General features: G+C 32.9%; 2 protein-coding genes across 2 annotated transcripts; both read left to right on the top strand.

The window, feature by feature from the left end:
- Positions 1 to 279: 279 nt before the first annotated feature.
- On the top strand, positions 280 to 14,831 carry LOC106665562 (vacuolar protein sorting-associated protein 45). Its single transcript, XM_014392055.2, has 13 exons — positions 280 to 532; positions 588 to 786; positions 8,149 to 8,298; positions 8,355 to 8,494; positions 8,550 to 8,660; positions 8,721 to 8,858; positions 8,927 to 9,067; positions 9,128 to 9,265; positions 11,489 to 11,647; positions 11,704 to 11,805; positions 11,883 to 12,013; positions 12,077 to 12,282; positions 14,424 to 14,831. Exons 1-12 carry the CDS (start codon positions 440 to 442, stop codon positions 12,279 to 12,281), a joined length of 1,707 nt encoding a protein of 568 aa, XP_014247541.1. The 5' UTR covers positions 280 to 439; the 3' UTR covers position 12,282; positions 14,424 to 14,831.
- A 1,246-nt stretch (positions 14,832 to 16,077) lies between these two features.
- On the top strand, positions 16,078 to 27,326 carry LOC106665545 (bumetanide-sensitive sodium-(potassium)-chloride cotransporter-like). Its single transcript, XM_014392032.2, has 20 exons — positions 16,078 to 16,443; positions 20,269 to 20,373; positions 20,474 to 20,549; positions 20,610 to 20,705; positions 21,045 to 21,298; positions 21,458 to 21,572; positions 21,631 to 21,770; positions 21,832 to 22,056; positions 22,126 to 22,233; positions 22,707 to 22,830; positions 22,906 to 23,027; positions 23,162 to 23,297; positions 23,356 to 23,567; positions 23,630 to 23,877; positions 23,937 to 24,109; positions 24,676 to 24,900; positions 24,959 to 25,073; positions 26,594 to 26,730; positions 26,791 to 26,914; positions 26,980 to 27,326. Exons 1-20 carry the CDS (start codon positions 16,165 to 16,167, stop codon positions 27,113 to 27,115), a joined length of 3,150 nt encoding a protein of 1,049 aa, XP_014247518.1. The 5' UTR covers positions 16,078 to 16,164; the 3' UTR covers positions 27,116 to 27,326.
- The last annotated feature ends 309 nt before the right edge of the window (positions 27,327 to 27,635 follow it).

The following is a 27,635-nucleotide window of genomic DNA, read 5'->3' as shown; positions in this document are numbered from 1 at the left end:
AATAAATAAATGTTCAGTCCAATATCTATCAATTTAAAGTTGGAATTATATAGGCACAATAATCAAGTACAGAAGAAAATATTTAAAATGCTTTATAGAATCTTGAAAAGCTTGATTAATTTATTTTTATTGAGGGTGAAATGAACTATTTATTTTTTAAAACAAAATTGTATGGATTTGAATTTTCTTACATGGACTCAAAGCTATGCTTTATTATACATATAGTTAAAGAAAAGTCAAATAAGTACAGTTTTCTTATTTATAACTAAAAAAATATATTAGTTCACCGAAATGTTAATTAAATTTTTCCTGTGACGTTTGATTCTGATTGAAGGTTCCTGGGTTTGTTTGTAACCTTTCACAAACAGAAGTTCTGTTTCCAATCGGTTACTGAGTATCTCAGTTGGGCGTTTCTGTTTTTGCTGTTTCTGGATCCAGAATGAACCTCATCACAGCGGTGAAGCTGTACGTGACGAAAATGGCAGAGGAGAGTGGCACTGGTATGAAAGTCCTCCTGATGGACCAGTATACAGTAAGTAATGAAACAATAGTCCTCATAGAACATAAATTAAATATCTTTTCGATAGACCAGCATAGTCTCCATGGTGTACTCACAATCTGAAATAATGCAGAAGGAAGTCTACCTGTTTGAGATCATCGACAAGCCCGGATCAATTGAGCCGATGAAGCATCTGAAGTGCATCGTATTTCTCAGGCCGACCAAAGATAACGTCGGCTTGCTGTGCAACGAACTCAGACGTCCTCGCTACGGAACGTACTATCTTTGTAAGTGAATAACATTTAATTACATAATGCCAGAACAATCTGTTGGCATGTCATTTAAAGTACTAAATACTAGCATACCACATAGCTTAATCCAACACTAAATTGAATTTTAAAAAAGTGATTCAAATGTACCTAAAGCTTCTGCGACTGCCTTTGTTGATTGGATATTGTAAAAGGCAGTTTTTGGCAAACCAGCTAACTTCTAGTTCTGTTAGTAGAAGATGTGTGTTCAACTATTTGCAAATTGAATAGATAGTGACAATCTGACTACCAGATTTGATAATTGACAATTCAAAATATACCGTTGATCTGCAAGCGCTGACAGTTGGATCCGATAGCAAAAAATGTGTGGTCAGTTCATGATTACAGAATTTAAGATCCGCTTTGCCTATATGTGGCATGCCATTCATCTGCTAGCTTACAGATGAGTCCAGCTGCCATAAATGCTGGGCTTACCATCTGACTACTTGGTTCAATTATTGTTTCAAAACTTTAGGTCTAGTAGTGGGAAATGTGTACTTATCAGACATTGGAGTTGATAGGATTTTTTGGTGACCATCTGTCTAACATATCTGACAACTGTTTTTAGTCCATTGGGTCTGACTAGCAGAGTATGGCTGAGCATCCAATTACTGATTTGGCAATTGTTTTAGACCAGGTCTCCAATTATAGATGAGTAAAATGTCGGATTTGGTAATAAAAAGTGCATAGTTAACAAGAGACTTTCAGATCTGACAATTGATTGATTTTTTACCCCTTTCAATCAATCAAACCTGGTAGATCTATTGCATAATTGATGAATTTCATGATAAATTCGGATTCCACTTGGGCGAAAATGGCCCAGGGTGCAATGTGTTGAGACTTTCAAATTTTCCCTAGCTAACTTCTCCAGTTATTCTTTCAGAACTTTAATTCCAGTAGTGGGAAATGTGTATTTGTCAGATCTAAGCATTGTCAGACATCGAATTTGATAACTAGGAATTTTTGGTTGACCATCCGACCAACATATCTGGCAATTGTCTTTGAACTAGTGGGCCAGACTGTAGAAAATTGTGGTTGAGCATCCAATTACTCGATTTGGCAATTGTTTCAGACCATGGTAAATATATATCTGTCAATTCTGTATGGCATTGAAAAAATGCATAGTTGACTAAAGACTTTTAGATCTGACAATTGTTGAACATGGATTTGATAAACTTTATGATTTTCAGGGCTGACAATCATTTCAGAGTGCTGAACCTGTTTGTAGAAAAATGTGTGGTCAACTTCAAATCAACATCGCAATTGGATTAAAAAGTAGGAATTTGTGGTTCTTCATTGGTCGATAATTGTTTTAGATCATTAATTCTGATTGTAGAAAAAAGAAAAGTCTCCAATAGAAGCAAATATGTAGCTGATTTAAGACTCATTTCATGTTTGCATCAAATAATTGCCAGATGCATTATATTTCGTGGTCCGATTGCCCAAATAACTTCTTTCAATTAATTAAACTTTATGTAAGGTATTACAATTAATTAAGGTTTTTAGTTGAGATAAAAAAGTCAATGGCACGAACGGGATTCGAACCCACGATCTTCGGCTAGATATGCTCTACTACTTGAGCTATCGTGACCTCGATCCACTCGGACACTAACTTCTTATCTCAACTAAAAACCTTAATTAATTGTAATATATTAATTTGTCAAGCGGACCACGAAATTAGTGGATTATATAGATCGAGGTCACGATAGCTCAAGTGCTAGAGCAGCGGCGTATCTAGCCGAAGATCGTGGGTTCGAATCCCGCTCGTGCCATTGACTTTTTTATCTCAACTAAAAATCTTAATTAATTGTAATATATTGATTGGTCAAGCGGACCACGAAATTAGTGCATTTATGTAAAGTATTGGTTGAAATGAAAAAGTTAGTATCTCGAGCGGGATTCGAACCCACGATCTTCGGCTCAATCTATTCTAACCACTTGAGCTATCATGACTTCGACTACAAATAGTATAGTTGCCAGAGTTAACAATACTTTCAGAAAAACAAAAACATGCAGTTAGCTTGGAGTCAAAGCTTGATAGAAAACAAAATTTTTGCTTTTGAGTGCAATTTAGAATAATTATCTTTGTTTAAGGTCGTTATTTATTTGTTCATTTTCCAAACATGATATCTGAAATAATAACCTCAAACATTCATTCTGCTACACCGCCTATTTTTAAATTTATTTTATTTATTGCTATCTGTACAAGATAAATTTGAGCAAATAGTATAGATAATTGTATACATATCTGACAGGACCACGAGTCAGTGGGAAGAGAAACCAGCCAATGAACCATTTTTATTTAGTCATGAGGCCTTCGTCATTTTAGGCAGCATGGAGGAAGGAGTCTGGGCTAGTGGCTTAGCATGGAGGGATAATTTACAATGGAAAATGAGAAACTTGATAAGTTCCTTCAAGAGTGAGATTTTAAGATATTTATGGATTGTTTGATTGATGAAGTAGAAGGGAGCATTAAGGATGCCACAACTTAGGATTGAAATATTATAGTTGGCGAATTTGGCTGAGCTGTATATTTTGACTCTGTCCAAGTTGGTCTTTTGTAAGTGTTTGTTATGTATGCTTGGTGTTGATTTTGGCTCCATACGTGTCTGAGCAGACCATATCTTTTCGTTAAGTTCTTGTCTTTTTAATCTTGTATGTGGGTTCCATGTACAGCCCATCTTGGATGGATGGAGGTGTTACCTTGCTCTGACGTTTGAGCTTAAACATTACTTGTTGGCTTATTTGCTTGTTTAACCTGACCTGCCACCAAGTGCACCAAGTTAAGGTGTTGGATTACTTCTGTGACTAGGATAGGATTAGAGTGTGTAGGATCATCTGTATAAATTGTGAGCTGTGTGTTAAAACATGCAGTTATAGCAACATTGTTGATTGTGTAAAGGATTGGACCTAGGATACTTCCTTGTGAAACACCAGCTTTGATTGATCTAGGAGGAAGGATTCAGGATGAGTTGTAGGTGTGAGGGAGGATACAGCTGGGATGCACACCAACTAAAAACCATTTGGATTTTGTTATCATCAGTGGTTGGTCATGTACTGTGACCTTTTTTTAAGTTTTTAAATGTTAAGTTTGTTAAATTGTCTCCTTTGATTTATAAAGAAAACCAGCGAGAACTAGATTATTAACCTACAAGTGATTTTCATTTAATCAATTTTCTTTCAAATTGTTTTTTTCCAGCCGACAAGATATTTGTATACCAAGTGCAAATTCTAAAATTGACAATTTGCCATAACAATTTTTGTAACGTAAACAAACCTGAAATGATTTTGCTTTTGTAATTTTTGGACAATGTTTGACTGATAATCTAATTTCCGAAAAAAGAGTAACATTTTATGAAATAGCCGCCAGAAGCTTAACAGAAATTCAGATTCTAGCTTTATATTATACGAGTGCACTTTAGAATACTCATACTCATTTGAGCTAAGGAATGTTCACTACAAAAACATGAAATTTTTATTAAATAACAACTTTATTGTCCGATTTCCAAGTTTGTACAAGTGAATAACTTTTGAACAATTTACTTTGATAAATCAATTTCATATCAAATAGAAAGTTATTTATTTTATAATAAAATGCACAATACAAGAAAGAACATAATAATGTTTAAAGAGAAATAAAAGATTTTTTTTTCAAATCCAGCAAGCAAAACAAGCAATCTAAATTGCAGTTAATATTTGGACTATTTTAGGCCAAAACATTTTAGTATCAACTCAACTCGTATAATAATTAATACAATATAATAGTGTGCATGTTTAAATGGTAATGTTACTAAAATTAAATTTGTATAATTAAACGTGGCTAATTAATCACTACAAAATTACCAATCTTGAATACAGAAAAGCAAACATTATAAAAATATGATGCCGTAGCAACTATGTAAACCCATAAAGATTAGTTCATTTACACACGAGTCTGTTTTTTTTTTTTTTTCATCGAGTTCAAATTGTATAACTGAGTCAGTTTGCCATGTTTTGAAAGATCCTGAGCTGATTTGAAAACTGGACAAATTATAATTGAAGTTGACCAAGTATTTCCATTTACTGCCGCTTAGTTTCTAGTGGTGATGTTCCTCGATCATTAGATTTTTGTACATTATGCATGAAATATATATTGCTTTATCTTGTTATTTATTTAAATTTAGCGTCTCACAATCTATCTTTCCTTACTTAACTTATCTTACTCTTAATTAAATTGTTGGTCATATGTAGTAAATTAGTTTTGTCAAGGAAATTTTGATTTGGAGCATTGTTAAATTTACGGTACAATATTGTCTCTGTGTCTCAACACTGAACTAATTATATTTTTATCAATGATTACTTATGTGATATGAGTTGCGAACATCTTTGTGTAAAATTAATATGTCATTTTAATATAAATATAAAATACAATGCAGCAATTAGGTGTATAAAAAAAAAAAAGGAAATAGTGCAGGCTTAATTCAAATCTCGACATAGCCGGCTTCACAGCATCAAATATTGGATTTTATGCCCTCTGTATGACGGGAGTTAATTTATTTTAATTTACCTAGATAATTAAACCTATATTTTAGAAAGCAAAGCTAACCTAACAGTATTTTATCAAATATAAAAGGAGGGGAAATTCAAAAAAGTGTGGTTGAGGTGGGAGGTTGGTATCCGAGTGGATCGAGGTCACGATAGCTCAAGTGGTAGAGCAGCTGCGTATCAAGCCGAAGATCGTGGGTTCGAATCCCGCTCGTGCAACTTTTTTTTATCTCAACTGAAAACTTTATTCAATTGTATTTTATCAAATTTTAAATTCTTTTGAACAATCTCATCCTTCTAATATTTCAGGAGTTATCGGTCCAAACAAAAATAAATCATGAAATAAATGAAAATAGAAATGAAATAAGATGAATAAATAAATAATGAAACATTGACAAAATTGAATAAATTAAAATATAACCGAAATAAGAACTATGTGTTGCAATGACTTTGGTCTTGATGCAAGAGGTTGTAAAAATTTTGTTTATGGCTTTTATTATTATTATTGATTATTTGGAGATTGTGATATACAGCCTGGTGTGACGTAGGTTTAGAAAAACATTTTCTTTACTGTGCCATTGTTCCAATCTCAATAAAGATCTATTGGCACGCACAATAAAGAAATTGGTTTTCTGAACCTACATCACACCAGACTGCATCTTATGATCTCCAAATAATCATTAATTAACGATCACTAAATACATTATTATTATTATACATCCTTAGCAAATACATTCAATTATAGAAAATGATTTATTGCCAAATTAACAATCGGACAACAATCATTCTTAATTTTGTTTATTTGGTGGCCGCAACGGTTTAGGCACCCCAAGGGTTAATATAACTAAGAAGTTAAATACCCTAATTATTTGTCTCTCAATCAGGATATCTGAAATTATACTCTCATAACTTTACAAAATTCCAAATGATTTTAGTCCAATATGTCCAACATCTGACCTCTCTAACCTTGCTAGTCCTCTAGAAAATTAATCCATTTACACATGTTTGTTCACTTGGAATAATCAAATTCCCTTGCTCCCTTCCTATCCTGATGTTCTAAAGACCTTTCTGACCTACCACTATTGGTCAATGGAAAATCACCATTCTTGTCCTTGATTTTTCTAAACCCTTTGATACCACAGTGTCTTTCACTAGTGGTATCCACTCTTTCCTTTTGGACCGTTTTCAAGGAGTTTCCATCCCAGATAACCCCCGCAGTCCATAACTTCTGGACTCAAGCAACTCTGCTTCCTTTTTTTATTACTACATTAATGACATCCCTAAATCCATAAAATATTATTCTTATCACTGTAGATGACTCACATATTTATGTTTACTTCTTACCTACTGATTTGGAAGTTGCAACAATAAGAATTCAGGAACCACTGGAAATGACTTAACTTGAACTTAGGAAGTCCCAGGTTGTTGTATTTGGGTCCAGTTCCTAAATTCAGTTTTGGCAAAAAATTTCTAATGAAAATACATTGTAGAGCCAACTGGGAAAAAGGAATCTGGTTAGTTAACGCTGGCCTTGGTTTACAGATTGCTCCAAAAACTAACATGGGTCAGGAGCTGGCATTTTTGAAAATAAACCAAGGACTAGAATTCATATAAGCCATGGACAATATGCCACTTTCTTTTAAGAGGAAACTGGCTATTGAACACTGTGCCAGTGAGATTAAAAAGCTGAGCATTGTCGATAGAAGAATAGCCATTGATTCGGACTGAAGGAATTGACGCATCAGTGGTAAAATCAGTCATTTGGGACTGAATTAGAGCCTTGTCAGACATTGGGGGAAATAACAAAATTACCCTTGCCTGGATACCAGGGCAAACAGGACAGAGGGCCGACAAATTAGCCAAGGAAAGTTCGATGAGGATCTATTGACCCTGAACCTTTCATGGCATACCAAACATTAGGCAATGGATTAAATAGGAATGTAGACCAGGACATAGGCATGCAAATAGGACTAGAATAACAGTTGGACTACTGACTGGACACTGCAGACTCCAGAGGCATACAGACTTGGAGTGACAGAAACAATCCTGTGCAGATATTGCCAAGAAGAAAAACCGCGAAATGTGTTCTCTGTCTTAATAAGGAAAAGCTTAACGAGGAGCTAGATTAAAAATGGAGGGAGATGCACAATCGACCGATATGGTCCTGGTGCACTGGTTAACAAAGCATTGTCCTAGATCAGACCACCTTGTCTGGAATATTTTACACCCTCATTATTTCCGCTGTGCCACCTTCTCCCCTTTAGTATATCGGGTGATGATAAGCTTATACATTTAATGAATTATTTTGTAAGTTTTAGCTTCAGCTCCGTAACTATGACTAATATGTACCCTAGTTGAACTCTTTCTACATTAGGTAATACTTCCTTGGCTCCTTCCTCTATTTGATATCTTTTCATTCCTCTTCTTTCATTCCCTATATGATTTATAATCTTACCTTCAGATCCTTTGTACCAAATTGTCAAACTCACTCCCAATCTTCGATCTACCGCTTTCAGTTGTTCTTTCCTCACCCATGTTTTCAGCCTATTGAATTTCCTCACCATATTCGCTGAGCCCCATTCCTTTCATTCTTTACATTTTTAGTATTCTTTAGTTTGTAGATAAAATAAACTATTCAAGGGGACTTCACGTCCCAGAATAAAGTTTATGTTTCATTACATTGCCACGAGAAAATTTAAGGCTAAAGTTTTGAGTTGTTGCTTAGGTATCATTTTGATTGAGAAACTCAATTATGTTTTTAATCATGTTTAATTTATATCACAATAAGATTTTTCAAAGATTAAATTTTTCTTACAGATTTCAGCAACATTATTTCAAAAGCTGATATAAAAACCCTGGCCGAGTATGATGAGATTGAAGTCGTGAGAGAATTCCAGGAATTCTTTGGCGATTATTTAGCAGTCAGTCCACATCTGTTTTCCCTAAACATAACAGGATGCTGCCAAGGTACAAAACTCATAAATACATATTTTATTTAAAATTCTCTATTTAATCTTTCTTAGGGCTTAATAATTGGAACCCCGACCACCTTTTAAGATGTGTACAGGGGGTGACGGCAGTGCTACTCTCTCTAAAAAAATGCCCAAACATTAGGTACCAAGGTTCTTCAATGATGGCAGAAAAACTTGCGGATAAAATAAGGGTATATTTGATTTTGATTTTTTTTAAATTAATAAATAACTATTTTGACATTACAGGAAGTATTGACAAAAGAATCAACACTGTTTGATTATAAGCAACCTGATGTTCCTCCATTATTATTAATATTAGATAGAAGAAGTGATCCAATAACACCCCTTCTGTCTCAGGTTTTTAAATTTATATTATAATTTCATCCAGTTTAAATATTAAATTATTTTATTTTTTAGTGGACGTATCAAGCTATGGTCCATGAACTTCTTACGATATCTAATAACAGAGTAAATTTAGGCAAAGTGAGTAGTTCTGTTTCGCCCGAACTTAAAGAAGTAGTGCTTTCGTCCGAGCAAGATGAATTCTATGCAGATGTAAGCCAGTTATTTCAACATTTCTTATTATCGATAATGCTAATTATTTTGTTTTTGTTCTTTAAAAGAATCTGTACCTTAATTACGGTGATATTGGACAGACGTTAAAAAGGCTTTTAGACGATTTTCAGAAAAAAGCCAGGAGTCACCAGAAAGTCGAGAGTATAGCTGAGATGAAACAGTTCGTTGAGAATTACCCTAAATTTAAGGTATTTTAATTTGTTTGGATGTCCCAATTTCTTTGATTGCATTTATTCGTTTTTCGATAGAAAATGTCGGGAACAGTTACCAAACATGTTGTGATTATTGGTGAATTATCAGCGTTGGTGGAGAAACGTTGTTTAATGGAGGTTTCTGAAGTTGAACAGGAAATGGTATGCCAAGATCAACATTCGCACCATCTACAGGTATTTTAAATTGTAAAATATGGTGAGGCGACCAGTAGCTTGATCGTCTTTGATCGTTGTCAGTCCGATGCATTTTGGCATTTTGCCTTCTTCTGCGAACTTAGCAAATAATAATTTGGTCTGTCATGTACCTCTGCTATTTAATTTAGATATTAACTGGGGTCTTATTGGTTACATATATTTTATTATTATTATTATTTTTTTTTTACGAGGGTTCGCAACAGCAGTTTTTTTTCATCTCAACTAAAAGCCTTAATTAATTGGTCAAGCAGACCACGAAATTAGTGAATTTAATGAATTAAAATGAAGTACACTTCACTAATGCTCTCCGTGGCTATTTCATTTGTCGTCGAGAATCCAATCCGATAACACGACATTTGAAAAATGGCAAAAAGGAGGGAAAACTCATAAGGTAGGGTTGAGATAGGAAGTTGATGTCCGAGTGGATCGAGGTCACGATAGCTCAAGTGGTAGAGCAGCGGCGTATCAAGCCGAAGATCGTGGGTTCGAATCCCGCTCGTGCCATTAACTTTTTTTCATCTCAACTAAAAATCTTAATTAATTGTAAAGTATTAATTGGTCAAGCGGACCACGAAATTAGTGAGTTTAAATCAATATTATGCACTCTTTGATTCAGTGTTGGAATTCCTGGAAACCAAAGACAATGATTTGACACAATTTAATTAACTCAAAAAATGGCATAGCCTATATGTCTGATTTATTTGCCAAATTTAACGAAACTAATTTGAAACTACAAGGTGACCAATTAAATTTAATCAAAACTAAAAGCGTGATATCTGCGTTTGTTGTAAAACTTTTTCTTTTCAAACAAAACTTGGGAAGAAGAGAATGCTCTCAGTTTCCAAATCTTTTGAACTTGCAAATTAGAGATGAAGATTTGCTTGCTTACTGTCAACACTTAACAGCTGTTCATACAGACCTGAACCTGAACCTTTCAAGATATTCTTCACTTCCCGTGAACCCTTTTGCACGTGGACAAAGTCAGATCCCAAACACAGATGAATCCATACTAATACAGGAGCAGTTTATTGAAATATCCACAAAAGAGGAACTTAAACCAATGTTTGAACAAGGATACCACAAATTATGGTTACAAAAACAGATCTCAATTTTATATCCTGCATTATGAGTTATTGTACAGAAGTTGTTGACTGCTTTGCCGTCTTTCTATTTGGTAAAACGTGGATTCAGTGCTGTTATAAACCTCATCACAAAAGAAAGAAACCGATTAGAAATTATACATTCATAACATCTCATCACGTTCATCCAAGTCATTAATTTTTTTTTATATTTTAAACAAAAGTAATTAATATTATAATTTATATATATTTATAATTTCAAAAATTCTTCTTCAACAAAACTTTTTTTTAAATTTGTAATTTTTATATTATTTGCTAATTTTAAACTTATGTTGAGGTGAGTGGCCCCAGAAGAATCCCTTCTTCTGCTCATCTCAACATAAGTTTAAAATTAGCAATTGATTATTCAATGGCCGACTAAAACAAGGGCATGAATATCAACGAGGAGACAGAAGAAAAACTTCTGGGGCCGTTCACCTCAACATAAGTTTAAAATTAGCAATTGATTATCCAACGACCGACTAAAACAAGGACATTTTTATATTATGCATTTATGTGGCATTTTCACTTGGGCGTCCGTGGGCAATTTTTGACTATAAAAAGGGATCCATGGGTCAAAAAATGTTTGGGAAGCACTGGTCTACAGCAATCAATTACACTGGGTAGAGTTATAATGTGTTAAATTTATAAAAGACTTGCTGTTTCATCTAGAAGTGTTACTGGGAGGCTCACTCGGCCATTATACTACATTGTAAGTTTAAAAAAAAAAATAACTTACTTAAAGCTAATTTCATTTTTCAAAGAAATGTACTATTTAGACTAATATACCCATATCTTATACCACTTTTTAAAACATGTCCACAAGTGTGAACAAATTTGTGTGGCTATTTGTCAACACTCATCTAGGTGCAAAACTATGAAACGTCGGGTAAAGTTTTCTACGAGCCTCTAGCTTGAGCAATTTTCATCATTCGTCCAACAAAATAACACAGATTCGACAATTCTGTGATAAGCAAAACAAATAGACAGACCAGGTTGATCAGAGATGATAAAGCTACTTATTAAATTAAACTTAAATTTTTGTTAGATATCATGTTTTATTTATTTATTTTGTTTTTGACAGAGAGTAAAATCACTAATGTCCAATAGTAAAATAAGAAATGAAGAAGCCTGCAGGTTGGTCTTGCTGTACGCTCTAAGGTACCATACACATTCAAATTGTGATATTAGAAGTTTAATTGATGGCCTGAAGAAAAGAGGAGTTCCAGAAAATATGTGCAAGGTTGTATTGTTTAAATTTTTTTAAAAATTGTATGATAACTTTTGTTTTTTGTTAAGATGGTCGATGAAATCATATATTACTCTTTACAAGATTCTGATTCAAGCGCAAATTTAGTCTCTCAAGAGAAAGTGGCAAAAATTACCAAACGTTTTTTCAAGGTAAATGTTAATTTGAAAACAATTAGAATATGTTTCAACAATATTTTGATGTTATAAACTTCTTGTAATTTTTCAAGGATCTTAAAGGTGTTGAGAATGTTTTCACACAGCATGTTCCGACATTAAAGGAAACTTTAGAAGAACTTATAAAAGGGAGGTTGAAAGAAAATGTTTTCCCGTTCTTAGGGTCAACCCCACCAACAAGAAGGTATGTTATTTATATATAAAATCTCTTTGTAACCAGAAAATAAAAACGTTTCATTTTTTTTAGAGTCCAGGATATTATTGTATTTATGATTGGAGGTGTGACTTACGAGGAATCTTTATGCGTATACCAATTGAACAAGAGTTCGAATTTTGGAGGTGTACAAATTTTACTAGGTGGTTCAACAGTGCACAACACGGAGTCGTTTCTGGAAGAAGTATCGGCGGCCACGCAAAGAAACAGAGGGATCGGGCACTATAGACTGAAATAAGGTACTTTATATATATTTTTTTAAATTTTATCATTTAATATAATGGCCTGAGCACTGCAGCTGGATACTACAGCTTAATGTACTTAATTTTTTTGGGGGCTGGCAACTTGCGTGTGAATTTGAAGCCCCTGGTGTGCTGGTCTTCTTCCATCGAAGAAACTCATTTTTGAAGGAGGTTGGGACCAAATTCAGAGTCGCTGAGATCCCGCCCCAGACCATTGATGACTGCCGTGTCAGTTTTTTTTTTCTAATTGTGGCCTCCGGTCCCCTTAGAAAAAAAGTCCAGAGGTGAGGGTGAGAATCGAACCCACGGCTGCAGGGTCTTCCTTAACCACTCGGCTACCATGGTCCCACTATAATATTAACATACAAAACAAATAATTGTGATATTTGACTTTTAGTTAATTAAAAAAATAGTAATGAGAAAAATAAAATGGTGGAATTCTAATAAACTTTTGAGGAGTTTATTAATCTGTAATTTTTCACTAGTTTTGTCTATTTATTTATTTTCGCCATGATAAGAATATCAGAAATAGTCTACATAAAAATAAAGAAGTGATGGATTCAGATCAGGTCACCCATGGTTAGATGACCTCATCAGGATCCATCTCTTCTTTATTTAAATTTTAGTGGGTTGATATTATTATTTTATAGTCTACATAGTGTACAAATAAATTTCATTTTATTTTTTAACCTATCAATCAGGATATATGAAATAGTGGCCTCAATAACATTAATCTATTGCAATCTCTTAGACACTATGGAATATAATATTTTAAGTGAAAGGCGTTTAACTGCATAAGGCTTGAATATTCGGCTATCAGTTCTGGCAGTTGAATTAAAAATGTGAGGTCAACCATCGATCTGCAACTGCTGACAGTTGGTTCCAATAGCAAAAAATTTATCGTGTCTATCATTATAGAACTTTAAATCTGATATGTGTGGCATGCTATTTGACTTCCGGCTGCCAGTTGAGTGCAACTGCCGTAAATGCTCAGCTTATCATCTGACTATTTGGTTCAACCATTGTTTCAGAACTTTTAGTACAGTAGAGGGAAATGTGTATTTGTCAGATCTGACAATTGTCAGACATTGAATTCGATAGGTAAGATTCTGTGGTTGACCATCCGACCAACATATCTGACAATGGTTTTTAGACCATTAGGTCTGACTTTAGAAAAGTCGAGCAAACAATTATTTGATTTGGCAATTATTTTAGATCATTTGGTCTCAGATAATAACTCTGAATCTGATAATTCTGTAAGGCGTCAGATCTGATAGAAAATACATGATTCACGAGAGGCTTTCATAATCAATTATCAGACGTCAGATTTAATAGACTTTATAAATTCCGACTGACAATAATTTCAAAATATTGAACCTGTTCGAAAGAAACGTTTGGTCGATTGATTTAACCATCTGACCATTGCATAATATTTGTTGGCAATATTTGGCTGACAATCTAACTTCTAAAGAAGACTATTATTGCACGTTTATATGAAATATCTGACAGAGTTTTTAATCTCACACAATCAAAATGTATAGTTGGCTTGAAGTTCTTAATAGAGATTCAGATTTTTGCTTTTGTTCGAGTGAAATTTAGAATAATTATCTTCATTTCAGATCGTTATTTACTTGTTCGCCTTCCAATCAGGATATTTATAATAATGGCCTCAAATGTTTAATCTCTTTCAATCTCTTACACTAGCTATTTTTCCTTCTTCAGTGGTCGGTCTGTTCATTATTTAGTCTAACATGCCCTTTTTTATGCTTGTAAAACGTGTGGTGATTTGTGACCGTTAGTCGATGATAATTCGGAAATCATGAGATAAATTCACTTTTTTCCACATCCTACATGTATTTGTTAAATTTAAACAATGTTTGTAAATCCCAGGTCCTGAAGATGATCACAATAAAGATCGAAACGTTGGCACGATAAAGAAAATGTTTTTCTGAAACCTACATCACACCAGACCGCATCTAATGATTTCCGAATAATCATGCTTATAAAATGTTGAATTTGTTAAATCCTTTGATTTTTAAAGAAAACCAGTGAGAATAGGCCAGATCAAGCTATAAGTGATTTTCATTAATTCAAATTTTTTTCCTACTTGTTTTAAGGAACTTCAATTTTTTTTCTAGCCGACAAGAATTTACCAACCAATTTTAAATTCTTAAAATGATGGATTATCATAATAATTGTTGCATCATGAACAAAGCTGAAGGAAAGGAGCCTTATTTCAGACTGCATTCCTTAAACGTACCTGATGAATTTGCTTTTGTAATTTATTATTATAATCATTATTATCATTAAAATCAAAATTTAATTCCTATCTAGTTAATTCCAATTCATAGTCGTTTAATGTCTCATTATTAAAAGTTTCCTTGTGAAATAAGGAAAAAATCCATTTATAAAAATGATCATTTGTACATAAAGTCAGCCCTGTGCTCAATTTATATGTACATGATTGTCAGCATTCATCCTTTTTTTAATATGTATTTGAAATTAATTTTATATTGCGATTAAGTCATTAAAAATAAATGTTCTATTAATTTATACTTTGGCTAGTTAGATGGATTTAATTTCTTTAAAATTATGATGGAACATAATGTGGTTTAAAATATAAAGTAGAAATTTTTAATGTTTCTTCTATTCTAAAAATAATAAATTGTAAATAATGGCGAATTATCTTGATTTCAGTATGGTCTGGATGAAAAAACAAATTCAGTTGTTATCTGGCAAGCTTTCGACCTATTTTACGGTCATCATCAGGGCAAAACAATCTTAAAGATGTCTACAATTGATTTAATTAAATTTATAAAAGACGGTTTGAAATTTATTTGAAGACCGACTCAGTCCCAATATTGCCCAGGTCTATAACAATATTGACAACAGTTTGACTTGGCAGATAACAATTTGTTTTTTCATCCAGATCATTGATTGAGATTATTCACGGGTAAAAAAGTGGTCGATACATTTAACACTTTGAATAAATAATGGCCACTATCGACTTTTTTTTGGCTCAACCTTTAACAGATTATCTAAGGTTTGACCTGTTCAATGGTCGAGGGTTGAACTAAATAGATGTCTTATTATTGTTTTTATAATTTTGCTACATTTTAACATCCCTGAAATGTAAAGATTTTTTTTCATAAAACAATTTAAAAAGCAGGGTTAAAATGTAAAAAGGCAGTTGAAATTTTTGTTGCCAAGATTTTAGTGTTTTAAAAAAATGTGATACTACCCCAAGGGCGTAATTTTTTGACCATAGTTTTCTAATTGATATTTGTCATGAGACCAAGATTAACCTTGTTTATTGTCGTTTAGTTCATTTTAATAAATTCTCTGAAAAAAAATTATTATGTTCATAAAACTTTGCAATAATCCAAATAAATTATACTAAATTATATGTTATAGTACATATTAGCCTAAATATAAAAATAGTGATGTTTTTTGTGCAATTTGAGTAAATTAAAATATTTATTATTGTATTTTTTGATTGATTGCAAATTTTCAGGCCAAAAAAGGTTAATATTGTTTTGTATATAAATAATTATTAAATATGAAGTATAAATTAAACAATCGTTATATGCTTTTTGTATTTATAAATAAAATGAAAGTATTGATATAATATTGTGTTATTTTATTATTTCAACCTTTGTAAAAAAAAAAAAAAGTGCAATTTTGAACACCGGGGAAGTGGTGTACAAGAAATAAATCTTTGTTGAAGAGATGTTAATGCCTTCCCCTCTTCCTTTTTTTGCCCCCTCTTGTTTCTCAGTGCTCTCTCCTTCTCACTAGTCTCCGCTAATATGTATAGCACACTTCTTCCTTCAGTGTCGTGTGGGCCCGTTCGTGAATAGAGACATTGCGGAGTGAGCCATGGAGAGCGGAGGGGGTGTGGGCGTGAAGCTGGAGCTACCTGGTGAAAGTGGCGAAGAGGTGGCGATGAGCAGGTTCAAGGTGGCGAGGGTGTCGATATCTGAAGTGGGGCGGTTGATGACAGGCGAACAAGCGGATGGCTCTTATGACTCAAAATCCCTCGGTCAGCTCACGAGGGAAGTTCTACCAATCGCAGAAAATTACAGAGATATAACTTCGTCTAAGCACGCTTTAAGACCGACTCTAGAGGAACTTCATGAAGCTAGGTTTTTAGATCAGGTAATTTAATAGTTGAAAAATTAATTGAAATAAAGAAAACCTAAACCTACGAATAACTAAAAAATAAAATTTTAAATTTCATTTTCTTTCTTATTTTTAAATAAATTATATTCTTTATTTTAGATTTTAGATTTCTTTAAAATAGATTTTAAACTTTAAAAATTAGTTTCAGTTAACAGATATGTTAATTATTTATCGACAATTTATGCAAACAACTTTATTGAACTATTTTTTGTAAGCAGTTTCTATATTTTAAGTCATTACATAAACTTTGAAGTTGTATTTTTTTTTTTTTATAACTCATTAAAACTTTGTTGCTATTAACAAAACTGGTCTTAAAAATGATTGAGGCATAGTGACCATTTTGAAAGACGACTTTTTATTAGATTCGAACTTCCAACAGAGGGAAAAATATACTTCACAATGGATAATTGAATCTCTCCAGTTTCGGGTCATATGTCAATTAATAAACCTTTTACTCTCCTCAATTACTTCATCATTCCGGCCAGTTAGGAGTTTAGAGAAATAATTTCCGCCTCAGGCGAGGAATTCTGGTCATTTCTTTTTTTGAGTGGCACAAATATGTTCTAACAATTATAGAGTTTGCTGAATAAATAGCGTATGATAAGGATGTGGCAAATGACAGTTATACCACTTGTCTTTCTTTCAGGAGTGTGGAAACCAAAAATATTTACTTACGCTACACTGCGTATTTACATTTTTTAAATTATCGTTCTTTTCAGAATCTTGGTTTTTTAATATTAATACAACTTTAATTTTTGTGATTATTTGGAGATCGTGAGATGCGGTCTGGTGTGACAGGTTTAGAAAAACATTTTTTTTATTGTGCCAACGTTCAGGGTTTTAATTTTTATGTTTGTTACCAGTACAATTAAACCAATAAAAATTATAATTTGATTATTACAATCATCATGCTTAGCATTAAATTTTATTTTGTAGTAGTTTCTTAAAGAAAATAATTACAACTAACCTCATATACAATATTTCATGTATATGGTATTCAGATTGATTAGCACCATTCCATTTGGAATTTTTTTTAATGATTTGAATTATGCAAGTATTGTAAAGTGGTCTGACTCCTCGCCTGGGACACTAAAGCAGTCTTACGTAAAGCAGGAAGGACAGTTACTCGAATTACTTTACTTTAATTAAACAAATTGTTTTTACTTCTCAAATCAGTTTTATCAAAACATTGAAACATGCTTTGACAGTTTGCTCACATTGGGACAAGTTGAAAGTCAATAATTTTTTTTTTCTATATCTCATTCTTATTTTAAGACATTTGGTTTCTCAATGAGAAGGAGTGATAATGAGTAAGTAAATGAGTGTGAATTTCAGGGTATATGGTGTGTGTGTGTTTCGTTAGTTGTCTCAACATGTAATAACACCAGATAAATAAATTAATTTAAAAAAAAAAGAAAAAATGAGAGTGGGTTACAAGAGTTTTATGTATAGTGTTTCATTCGTGGCCGAGTCTCAGGATGTATGGTATGATGTATGTCTGTGTTTCATTACTTGTTGTCTCAACATGAAATAACACAAAATAAAGTCAAAAAAAGAAGAGAGAGGGTTACAAGAGTTTTAGGGTGTATTGTGTGTTTCATTTGTTGTCTTGCCGGCAGCAGGCTGTCACACTCCAACATGAAATCAATAAAAAAAAAGTTATAAAATGAAGATAAAAGATGCAAGAAAGGAGGATAGAGATTGACAAAGGAGAGAGAGGGGAGAGAGAGAGAGAGAGAGTGAGTGAGAGGAGAGCGAGGAGAAGGGTAGACGTGATAAAATGAAGATAAAAGATGCAAGAAAGGAGGATAGAGATTGACAAAGGAGAGAGAGAGAGAGAGAGAGAGGGAGGGAGAGAGAGAGTGGGTTAAAAGAGTTTAGGTGTTTGGTGTGTTTGATTAGTGGTCTTGCCAGTAACAGGCTGTAACACTTCAACATGAAATAATTTTAAAAAAATTATGTGTATGGCTATATTTCGTTAGTTGTTGCCTCACTGGTAGCAGGATGCGTTACTCGAACATGAAATAAATTTAATAAAAAAATGACAGTGTGCTATAAGTGTTTTAGGGTTATGTGTGTGTTTAATTAGTAGTTGTCCCGCTCAATTATTTTGTAAATTAATCATTGAATAGTCTCTAGAAATTCTGACAAGGCAAAGAGCAGCTCGGTTAAGTTTCGCAAGCAATCATATTAATTGGTCTGAACGAGACCTTTGTAGAAGAACAAAAGTGCGATTTATTCCCTCAACATTTATACATTGAAGACGTTCTATTTTTATGCATGACAATGCAAGGCTCCTTGCAGCTAGGATCATCGTTGGTGACTACTTGGAACGACTTCAATTCAAAGTTTGTAATGGCCAGCTTTCGACTTAATAAAAGTTTCGATTTAAAACCTATCGAACACTTTTGGGACGAGTTGTCAAATAGGGTAAAAATTTGCCCAATGATGCCAGAGAATTTGCAGGAATTAAGAATGGCGCTGTTGGAGGAGTAGGAAAATATTCCTAGCAAAACTTCAACAACCTCATAAAACTAATGCCAGGTCGAATGTAAGTGGTGATTGATGCAAGAGGAAGAACTTACTCTACACTGAATTGAAGATTTTCTTCATTTTAATTAATACTTTTTATCTAAAGTCTTGGTCAAGATGAAAAAGTTAGTGTTATGAGTGCGATTCGAACCCACGACCTTCGGCTCAACCTGCTGCTCTAACCACTTAATATTGTGACTTCATTTTTTATCTCAACCATCACCTTAGATAAAAAGTATAATTAAAATAATTAATATGGTCAATTATAACTACTTACATGGCTTTTCTTCATTTTTGGTACAATTATTTAAAATGTTAAATTTTATATTTATTTTTATCTTACAGTGTTTTTTTAGGTCATCATCAGGGTTAAACAACCTTAAAGATGTCTACAAATTGGTATAATTACATTTTTTTAAAATGATTTCAAATTTATTTAAAGACTAATTTTTAAAAACTGACCAACATTGCCAAGGACTGTAGTGTTAGTCTATCTCCAAAGAAATTTTAAACCATCTGCTAAAAACTTAATTATGTAAATTTATAGACATCTTTGCCCTGATGATGACCTTAAAATAGGTCAAAAGATTGTCAGATAACAATCGAATTAGTTTTTTAATCCAGACCATACTGAAAAACAGATTATTCGTGAGTTATTTCGGTATTAAAGATTTAACAACAAAGCTTATTTAACAATTAATCTCAAAGGTTAAGTTTTTCCTTAAACAGAAAAATCGCACATATATTTTTGATCAAAGTATCAAGAAAATTAAACACCTTGGCTTAAGATATGTAGATAAAATGTCAAGCGTGAGGTTTTTAGGATAGTAAATAGTATTAAAAATATAAAGCGAATTACCCTAATATCAAATTTTTAATTTAATTATTGCAAAACCCCAGATTATTTTGTATCATTCGTCCTGATTTGGTCTTATAAAATAATTGAATGAACCTAAAGGCATATCACTTTTCTAGTTGTCTGTTGTGGGTTTCTTTGAAGTGTCTGGGTAAGACGAGGCCTAATGATCGGCATGATTGTGCATTTCCTGGACAATTTGATTCAACAACATTGCTTGTGTAATATTGACTAAAAGTGGTCGAGATTAGTCGTATGAACAATAGGCTGTTTTATTTTATTTTAGTTTAAAATTCAAAACGTGTCATGGCTCGTATTTTCATTCGCTGTCTCATCTTTTTACCAATTTAGACAAATTTTTCTCATATAAGTATAAATTACGAAGATGTAAGATTTTTATTTTTGAATTTCAGGTTAAAGCAAGAGAGAAACACGATAAAACATCGAGGCGGAGAAGTTTTTATACTTCATCAAAAAAAGGAAAAGTTATTAAATTTGGATGGGTAGAAGGAGTTTATGTAAGAATGAATTTATTTACTTCATTATAATATTTATTATTGATATTATTTAGATTGATACTATATTTTAAAGAGTTAATAAAATATAGTTTATTTGTAGATGAGATGTCTTCTAAATATTTGGGGCGTTATGCTATTTCTCAGGTTGTCCTGGGTCATCGGACAGGCTGGCATCGGTGAATTAAAAATATTTTAAAAATATACATTATTTCTGACTAATTTGTTTTTATTCGCAGTGGAAGGCATTATTGTTATTTGCCTTTCAAATTTGGTAACTTTAGCGACTACTCTCTCCATGTCAGCAGTAAGCACAAATGGTATAATAGAAGGAGGTAAGCAATCATCTTATCGCCCTCCTTTAGCCTAAACATCATTTTTATAAATTGAATTTGTTGCTTGTTGAGGAAATATTTATAGACTGTGTATGTCAGTTGAATTTGTAATATCCCATACTCTTTTCAAACATAAAATACGTCTTTACTATTTATAACACGCAAAATAAAAATTATTTTGTGTAATATAATAATTTTAATGTTAGAAATCTCTGTTAATAGATTTAATGCTATTATTTAATCAAAAATAGTATTTAACAATGAAGTAAAACAAACTTTTAATTTATTATCTTCTATTTTGAAAGAGACAAAAATTTCAAATAAAATTATTTTCTGCAGGTGGTATTTATTACATGATATCTCGCTCACTTGGACCTGAGTTCGGAGGAGCCATCGGGCTGATGTTCACCATCGCAAATTCTGTAGCCGTCTCTATGTATGTCGTTGGGTTCTGCGAGTCCCTTCAGGACCTAGTCAGAAGCTTAGGAGGGACGATACTGGACAACGGAACTAATGATATTAGGGTTGTTGGTGTTGTTACTCTCGTCGGTATACTCGTGCTTGCTTTCGTCGGAATGGATTGGGTAACAAGAGTAAGTAAAAGAAGTTTTCGTAAAATTTTTCCTCTTTGTTCACGATCGAGTCTTGGCTGTCAAGAAGCACAATATTATTATACAAAAGACCAAAAACATGATCAATAATGAAAATATAATATTAAAATAATTGGCAAATTTTATTAACTGTTTTTTCAGACCCAGATGTGTTTACTGATGGTGCTGATTGCTTCACAAATAGATTTTGTGATTGGAAGCATAATGGGTCCTAAAACATTACTTGAAGAAGCAAAAGGCTTTGTTGGATACAATTGTATGAATAAATAAAATTAATAAAATAATTTAAAAAATATAATGTGTATGTTTTGCAGTGGAGGTGTTCAAAAACAATATACCACCAAATTATAAATCTTTCGATGGGGTAGAACACGATTTCTTTTCCGTATTTTCAGTGTTTTTCCCTGCAGTGACTGGCATTGTCGCAGGGGCTAATTTGTCTGGAGATTTAAAGGTAAAATATGTTTTAACGAGGGAAAATTATATTTTTTTAAATAAAAACAAATGTCATTTAGGATCCGAGCGTAGCCATCCCTAGAGGAACACTCCTAGCAATAATTACAACATTCATCTCATATATATCATATGCATTTATGATGGGAGGCTGCGTACTACGTGAAGCGTCAGGAAATGAAACAATTTTAGAAAACATTGAACCTGGAACTTCGCTGATAGATCGTTGGGACAAAATATCCCAGTGCAATACAACATGCACATATGGGCTTCGAAACGACAACCAGGTTAATTGGCTCAATTAAAACTAATTTCTTGATTGGTATGATTAGTAAAGTCTGAAACGCTAATTGTAGGCAATGGAACTTGTTTCTCTATGGGGACCTCTTATTTACGGCGGTTGTTTTGCGGCAACGCTCTCATCCGCTATAGCAAGCTTAGTCGGAGCTCCCAGAGTACTACAGGTTTGTAAAGGATAGAAAGAAATTCTCCTTGTTTTTCTTAAAAATTCTATGATTAAAAAAAAAAAATCATTTTAAAATTGTTATAATTTTTTGTGAAAGTTTATAAAACCAAAGATGATTAAATTCAAGTAAATTATATTTTAGGATAATTTTTATATATCAAAAAGATTTCACAGACTCAAAAATACTCAAAAATTAATAATTAATAATTAATGTAGAGAAACAAACTGTTGGCCAAATCACTGTCAACTGAGAAGGGGTATAAGATAGCCCTAAATGCATACAAAATAAAATAGAAAAAAGGCAAAGTACTGAAGTACCTTCAATAAAAATATGAAATATTTACCAAGTTCTAAAAATATTTCTATTATTTAAGATCTATGGTTAGACAAACATGCACTTGTATTAGTTTAACAGTGAAAATTTTAAGCTATTAAAATACTATTTTAATTCAAGAATTTATCTTTTTTTAGGCATTGGCAAAAGATAAACTTTACCCCTTCATAGGATTTTTTTCTAAGGGTTTCGGTGCCAATAATGATCCGATAAGAGGATATATTCTTGTATTTGTGATAGCTTTTGGTTGTATTCTTATTGGTAAGTTTATAGTTGATTCTAATTTTTTTATTTTTTATAATATAAGTAATAATGTTTTTAAAATATTTATTTTAGGGAATTTAAATTACATTGCTCCTTTGCTCTCCAATTTTTTCTTGGCTGCCTACGCTCTCATAAATTTCTCAGTTTTTCATGTCTCAATATCTAAAAGTCCTGGATGGAGGCCTGCGTTTAAGGTGGAATAAAAAGTGAATTTTTACATTTTACGTAGATTTGTTTCATTAAAAAAAATATATTTTATATTTTATGTATGGCACTTTTATTTGTGTACTAGTTGCTTTTCTTTATTTTTTTTGAATTGTCATTTCAGTATTACAATGCGTGGGTTAGCTTGGTGGGAACTCTGCTATGCATCGCAGTCATGTTTTTAATATCGTGGTGGACAGCACTGGTGACTTTTTTTGTAGTTGTTGCACTTTATCTCTACGTTTCGTACAGAAAGCCAGGTTCGTCTCAAATAATTTTTAGCTTAAATATCTTGATTAAATTCTAAATTATGATTAGAGGTAAACTGGGGATCTTCGACGCAAGCGCAGGCTTATTATTTTGCTTTAAGATCAGCTCTGGAACTGAATAAAGTTGCGGAACATGTGAAAAATTACAGGCCTCAAATTCTCGTACTTTCTGGTATGCCTGGACACCGGCCGACACTTACGGATTTCGCAAACTTAATTACCAAAGGGAAATCCCTTCTTGTATGCAGCCATATCATCAAGGTACTCATTTTAAATATATTCGATTCACAACGAAGATTTAATTTCTTTGGAATTCAAATTAGGGTTCGTATTCAAGGACAGTTCATGAAGCGCTTTCCCAGAAGGCGTACAGATGGTTCGAACAGCATAAAATCAAAGCCTTTTACATACTCGGAGAAGATGATGGGATTGGAGAGCATTACTTGGCAAAATCTTTTATGACAATGGCTGGCCTGGGTAAACTGAAGCCGAATATGATTTTGATGGGTTACAAAAACGATTGGCAGATTTGTCCAAAACAAGAATTAGATAATTACTTCACTCTAATTCAGTATGTTATCTTAAATCTTGATTAGATTTTGCTTTAATGAATTAAAATGCTTTTTGCAGCGCCGCATTAGATAGCTTTCTAGCTGTTGGGATTCTAAGAATGGCTGATGGCCTTGATTATTCGAATATGATTGAAGATGCTGATTCCCCACTTTTTCCATCCTATGAAAAGAAGGAAGAGGACGAAGAAGATAAACTTCACAGAAATATATCTGCTGGGCAGCTATCTTTAGGTTTCTTTTTTTTAAAACATCATTTCGGGCATATTACCTCTAGATTTATTATGTTACCGAGCTAAAAGTAAAATAAATCCTGTCATACTGAAGAGCTTAACATCCAACGGTGTCGGATGTCACGGTCAAGAAGTCTAAACCCCTTTACAATACTTAGTCCTAATTAATCTTAAATAAAATTCCAAGGGCTATGCTGGAATTCAAACCCATAATTGTGAGCATGCCAAATATGATTTGAATGACTTAACCATTCACTACTATGTGGGAGGTCTGAAATTTCTATGAGTACCACCATAATGGGTAAATAATAGGCAAAGGAAGAATTTTTACCACATATTGCCTATATTCAAGATAATGATAAAACTAAAACTTATTGATTATCAGTTATGAAAAACCTTTTTTTTTCAGTGTAAAATATTGTTGATATAGGCCAAATTTTAAATATTAACTAGTTGAAACACTAAATTAAATTAGTCAATTATTTTTTATATCAAGGACAATTTTAAATTGAATTTATTGTATTATATTAGCATGTTTTACAAGACCAAACACTGCTGTCATTTTAGATGATGCTTGCAGTGCAGGTAGTATCTCTCCTCCAGGCTCGCCAATGCTAGACCAGGAAGAAGGCATAGAGGAAGAGGAAAATTCCAGTGGAAAAGACCCGACTGAGATGTTCAGGGGGGTCAGGGGTGAAACGCTATCCACTCACCATTTACAAGCTCTCACCTATTTTAGACGGAAGCAGTCGAAAGCTTTGATCGATGTTTGGTGGCTTTATGACGACGGAGGTGATATAAATGTTTCAATATTGTAGAATTTTTGTATCCAATGAAAACCTATTCACAGGCCTAACTCTACTCATACCACATATAATCAGTACAAGGTCGCAGTACAGTGATTGCAAGTTGAGGATATTTTCCTTGGCAAACCGGGCCAATGAACTGGACAGAGCTCACCGAAAGTAAGTAACAGCCAACATGTCACATTAGTAATTTCTAAATATTAGAGTTGATGATGGGTTTTGGTCTGCGAGTCGACCAACTAGGTGGAGACACACTAAGTGACCCTGTACCGTTTAAGCATGAATTTCTAAATATGATTTGACTTTATATTGTAAATAAAAATACATTTATCACAGCTTTACCAATACTCTCTATTCATAAGCTATATTATCCTCCGAGTATCTACAGCCATTTATGAGTTCATTCATTACTTGTATTGCTCGATCTGATGGCAACAGCTCTTTTTCATCCACGTTCTGTTATGGACTCCCAAATTATATTTTCATTATGAAATTACATTGATTATTAAAGTTTGCAGTAGAAATGCTTCAATTTCTAGTTCCTTTCTGCTTTCTTTTTAACACAACATGGGCATCTTCTGCTTCTTTGCAGATTTGAATTTATGTGCTTATTGATGCCAATATTTTTCAGATTTGTTAAAGTTTGCAGTAGAAATGCTTCAATTTCTAGTTCCTTTCTGCTTTCTTTTTAACACGACATGGGCATCTTCTGCTTCTCTGCAGATTTGAATTTATGTGCTTATTGATGCCAATATTTTTCAGATTTGTTAAAGTTTGCAGTAGAAATGCTTCAATTTCTAGTTCCTTTCTGCTTTCTTTTTAACACGACATGAGCATCTTCTTTTTCTCTGCAGATTTGAAGTTATGTGCTTATTGATGCCAATATTTTTCAAATTTGTTAAATTTTGCAATGCCATTCTTAGAAATGTTTCAATTTCTAGTTCCTTTATGCCGTCTTTGTAACAAGACATGGGCATCTTCTGCTTCTCTGCAGATTTGAATTTATGTGCTTATTGATGCCAATATTTTTCATATTTGTTAAAGGGCTCACCCTTTTGTCTATACATCAGGGAGTTCAGCCATCCTGTTATGTGGCCGGGTTGTTAGTATCTACCTTAAGCCAGATGCCCAGGAGGTCATCGCTTTCCTACCAAAGGGGTTAGGCACTGATAGGTGCTATGGACAGCTAGGTCATTTCAGCCCCAAACGCATACAAACTTTAATCTAGCCTCTTATTTACTTATTACTTCTTTTTGTGTGAACTGGTCTTCTTTTTGGAATTTTACAGAAATTTGTTGTGACTCTATGGACATAGGGGTTAGGCTAAAAGGGGTCATGGGCATCTTCTGCTTCTCTGCAGAACTGAATTTATGTGCTTATTGATGCCAATATTTTTCAAATTTGTTAAATTTTGCAGTGCCATGCCTAGGATGCTTTTTATGACCTTATGCACGCGACTGACATTGATCTGCTGTGCATTATGTTAAGCTTAAGGCTATTTATCAGATCCCAAAACTTTGATAATAGACTTGGCTTTTCCTCCAGCTATAGGAATCAGCCTGCTTGGAGAGAGAAAAAAGAAAGAAAGAGATAAACAGATAGAGAGCGAATGAGCGAATGAGATTGAGTAAATAAGAGTGAGTTGATTGTGTTGTGCTGACAGAAATTGTTTCTTACAGTTTGGCAGCATTACTTTCAAAGTTTAGAATCGATTACAGCGATTTGATAATAATACCAGACATTACAAAAAAGGCTAAACCTGAGACTCAAAAAGAATTTGAAGACATAATCAAGAATTTCAGGAAACTGGATGGATGTAAGTAAAACAATGGATATGAGACAAAAAAAAACAAAAAAAAACCTGTCTTTCTTTCAGCTTTCTCAAAAAATGGGTATATTGCTGATTCAGAATTGAAGCTTTTAGCTGAAAAAACAAATCGCCATATGAGACTGAGGGAGCTTTTGCATGAATATTCAAAAGATGTAACATTTTATGTCGTGTAAGTACTACGTGACAGTTTGTACGGGCTAGTTACTTAAATTTATTTTTCATTGCAATTTTTAGGACTTTACCCATGCCTCGAAAAGGTACAGTTTCAGCTCCGATGTACATGGCCTGGCTGGAATTAATAACAGCCGGAATGCCTCCGGCGTTGGTTCTCAGAGGGAACCAAACATCGGTTTTGACATATTACTCTTAGTATTTGAAATGCTTTTTGATATGAAAATTTCAAAATTTTAAGTATCACTGTTTACAATAAGGATTGCTTTAATTTTCCCCCCATCTAAATAATTGTAAGAAGTATAATAATTATTTAAAGTAATTTTTAAACTTAATTATTGTAACAAATGCCACTCTGATTGTAGTTACCACATTAGTTGTACAGAGATTTTATAATGATAAATAAATAATATATTTGTTAATGAAAATTAATATTTTTGTTCGTTAAATACATTTTTCTTATTAATCATAAAAACTGTAAATTGTTGTAAACTGTTGAATGTTGAATTTAGATATAAAATATTTCTAAAATCCAAATATGAAAGTATTAAAATCATTTTAGTGTGTCGTAATTATTTTATTTCATTCTTTTTTTATGGTCATTTTTCATAATGGCTATTTATTTAGTATTAAATTTAATTGGCAACTCAAAATGTACGCTTATAAAGTAAAATAATTCTTGTCATACAGATAACGGCCTAACCATTTTACAATGCTCA

The sequence above is a fragment of the Cimex lectularius genome, unplaced genomic scaffold (genome assembly GCF_000648675.2).
Source record: "Cimex lectularius strain Harlan isolate CLEC.00 unplaced genomic scaffold, Clec_2.1 scaffold37, whole genome shotgun sequence".
Taxonomy (NCBI): domain Eukaryota; kingdom Metazoa; phylum Arthropoda; class Insecta; order Hemiptera; family Cimicidae; genus Cimex; species Cimex lectularius.
The sequence above is the reverse complement of the archived record's forward strand: the minus strand, read 5'-3'. Positions and strand labels throughout refer to the sequence as shown.

What these genes read in the sequence shown, in the direction of transcription:
- LOC106665562 (XM_014392055.2), top strand. Translation starts at nt 440, where the DNA reads ATGAACCTCATCACAGCGGTGAAGCTGTACGTGACGAAAATGGCAGAG. An exon ending in TCCTGATGGACCAGTATACA is followed by an intron (nt 533 to 587) that starts GTAAGTAATGAA and finishes TCTTTTCGATAG; the next exon opens with ACCAGCATAGTCTCCATGGT. An exon ending in AAGATGAATTCTATGCAGAT is followed by an intron (nt 8,859 to 8,926) that starts GTAAGCCAGTTA and finishes GTTCTTTAAAAG; the next exon opens with AATCTGTACCTTAATTACGG.
- LOC106665545 (XM_014392032.2), top strand. Translation starts at nt 16,165, where the DNA reads ATGGAGAGCGGAGGGGGTGTGGGCGTGAAGCTGGAGCTACCTGGTGAA. An exon ending in TTTTGGTTGTATTCTTATTG is followed by an intron (nt 22,831 to 22,905) that starts GTAAGTTTATAG and finishes TATTTATTTTAG; the next exon opens with GGAATTTAAATTACATTGCT. An exon ending in CGTTTCGTACAGAAAGCCAG is followed by an intron (nt 23,298 to 23,355) that starts GTTCGTCTCAAA and finishes AATTATGATTAG; the next exon opens with AGGTAAACTGGGGATCTTCG.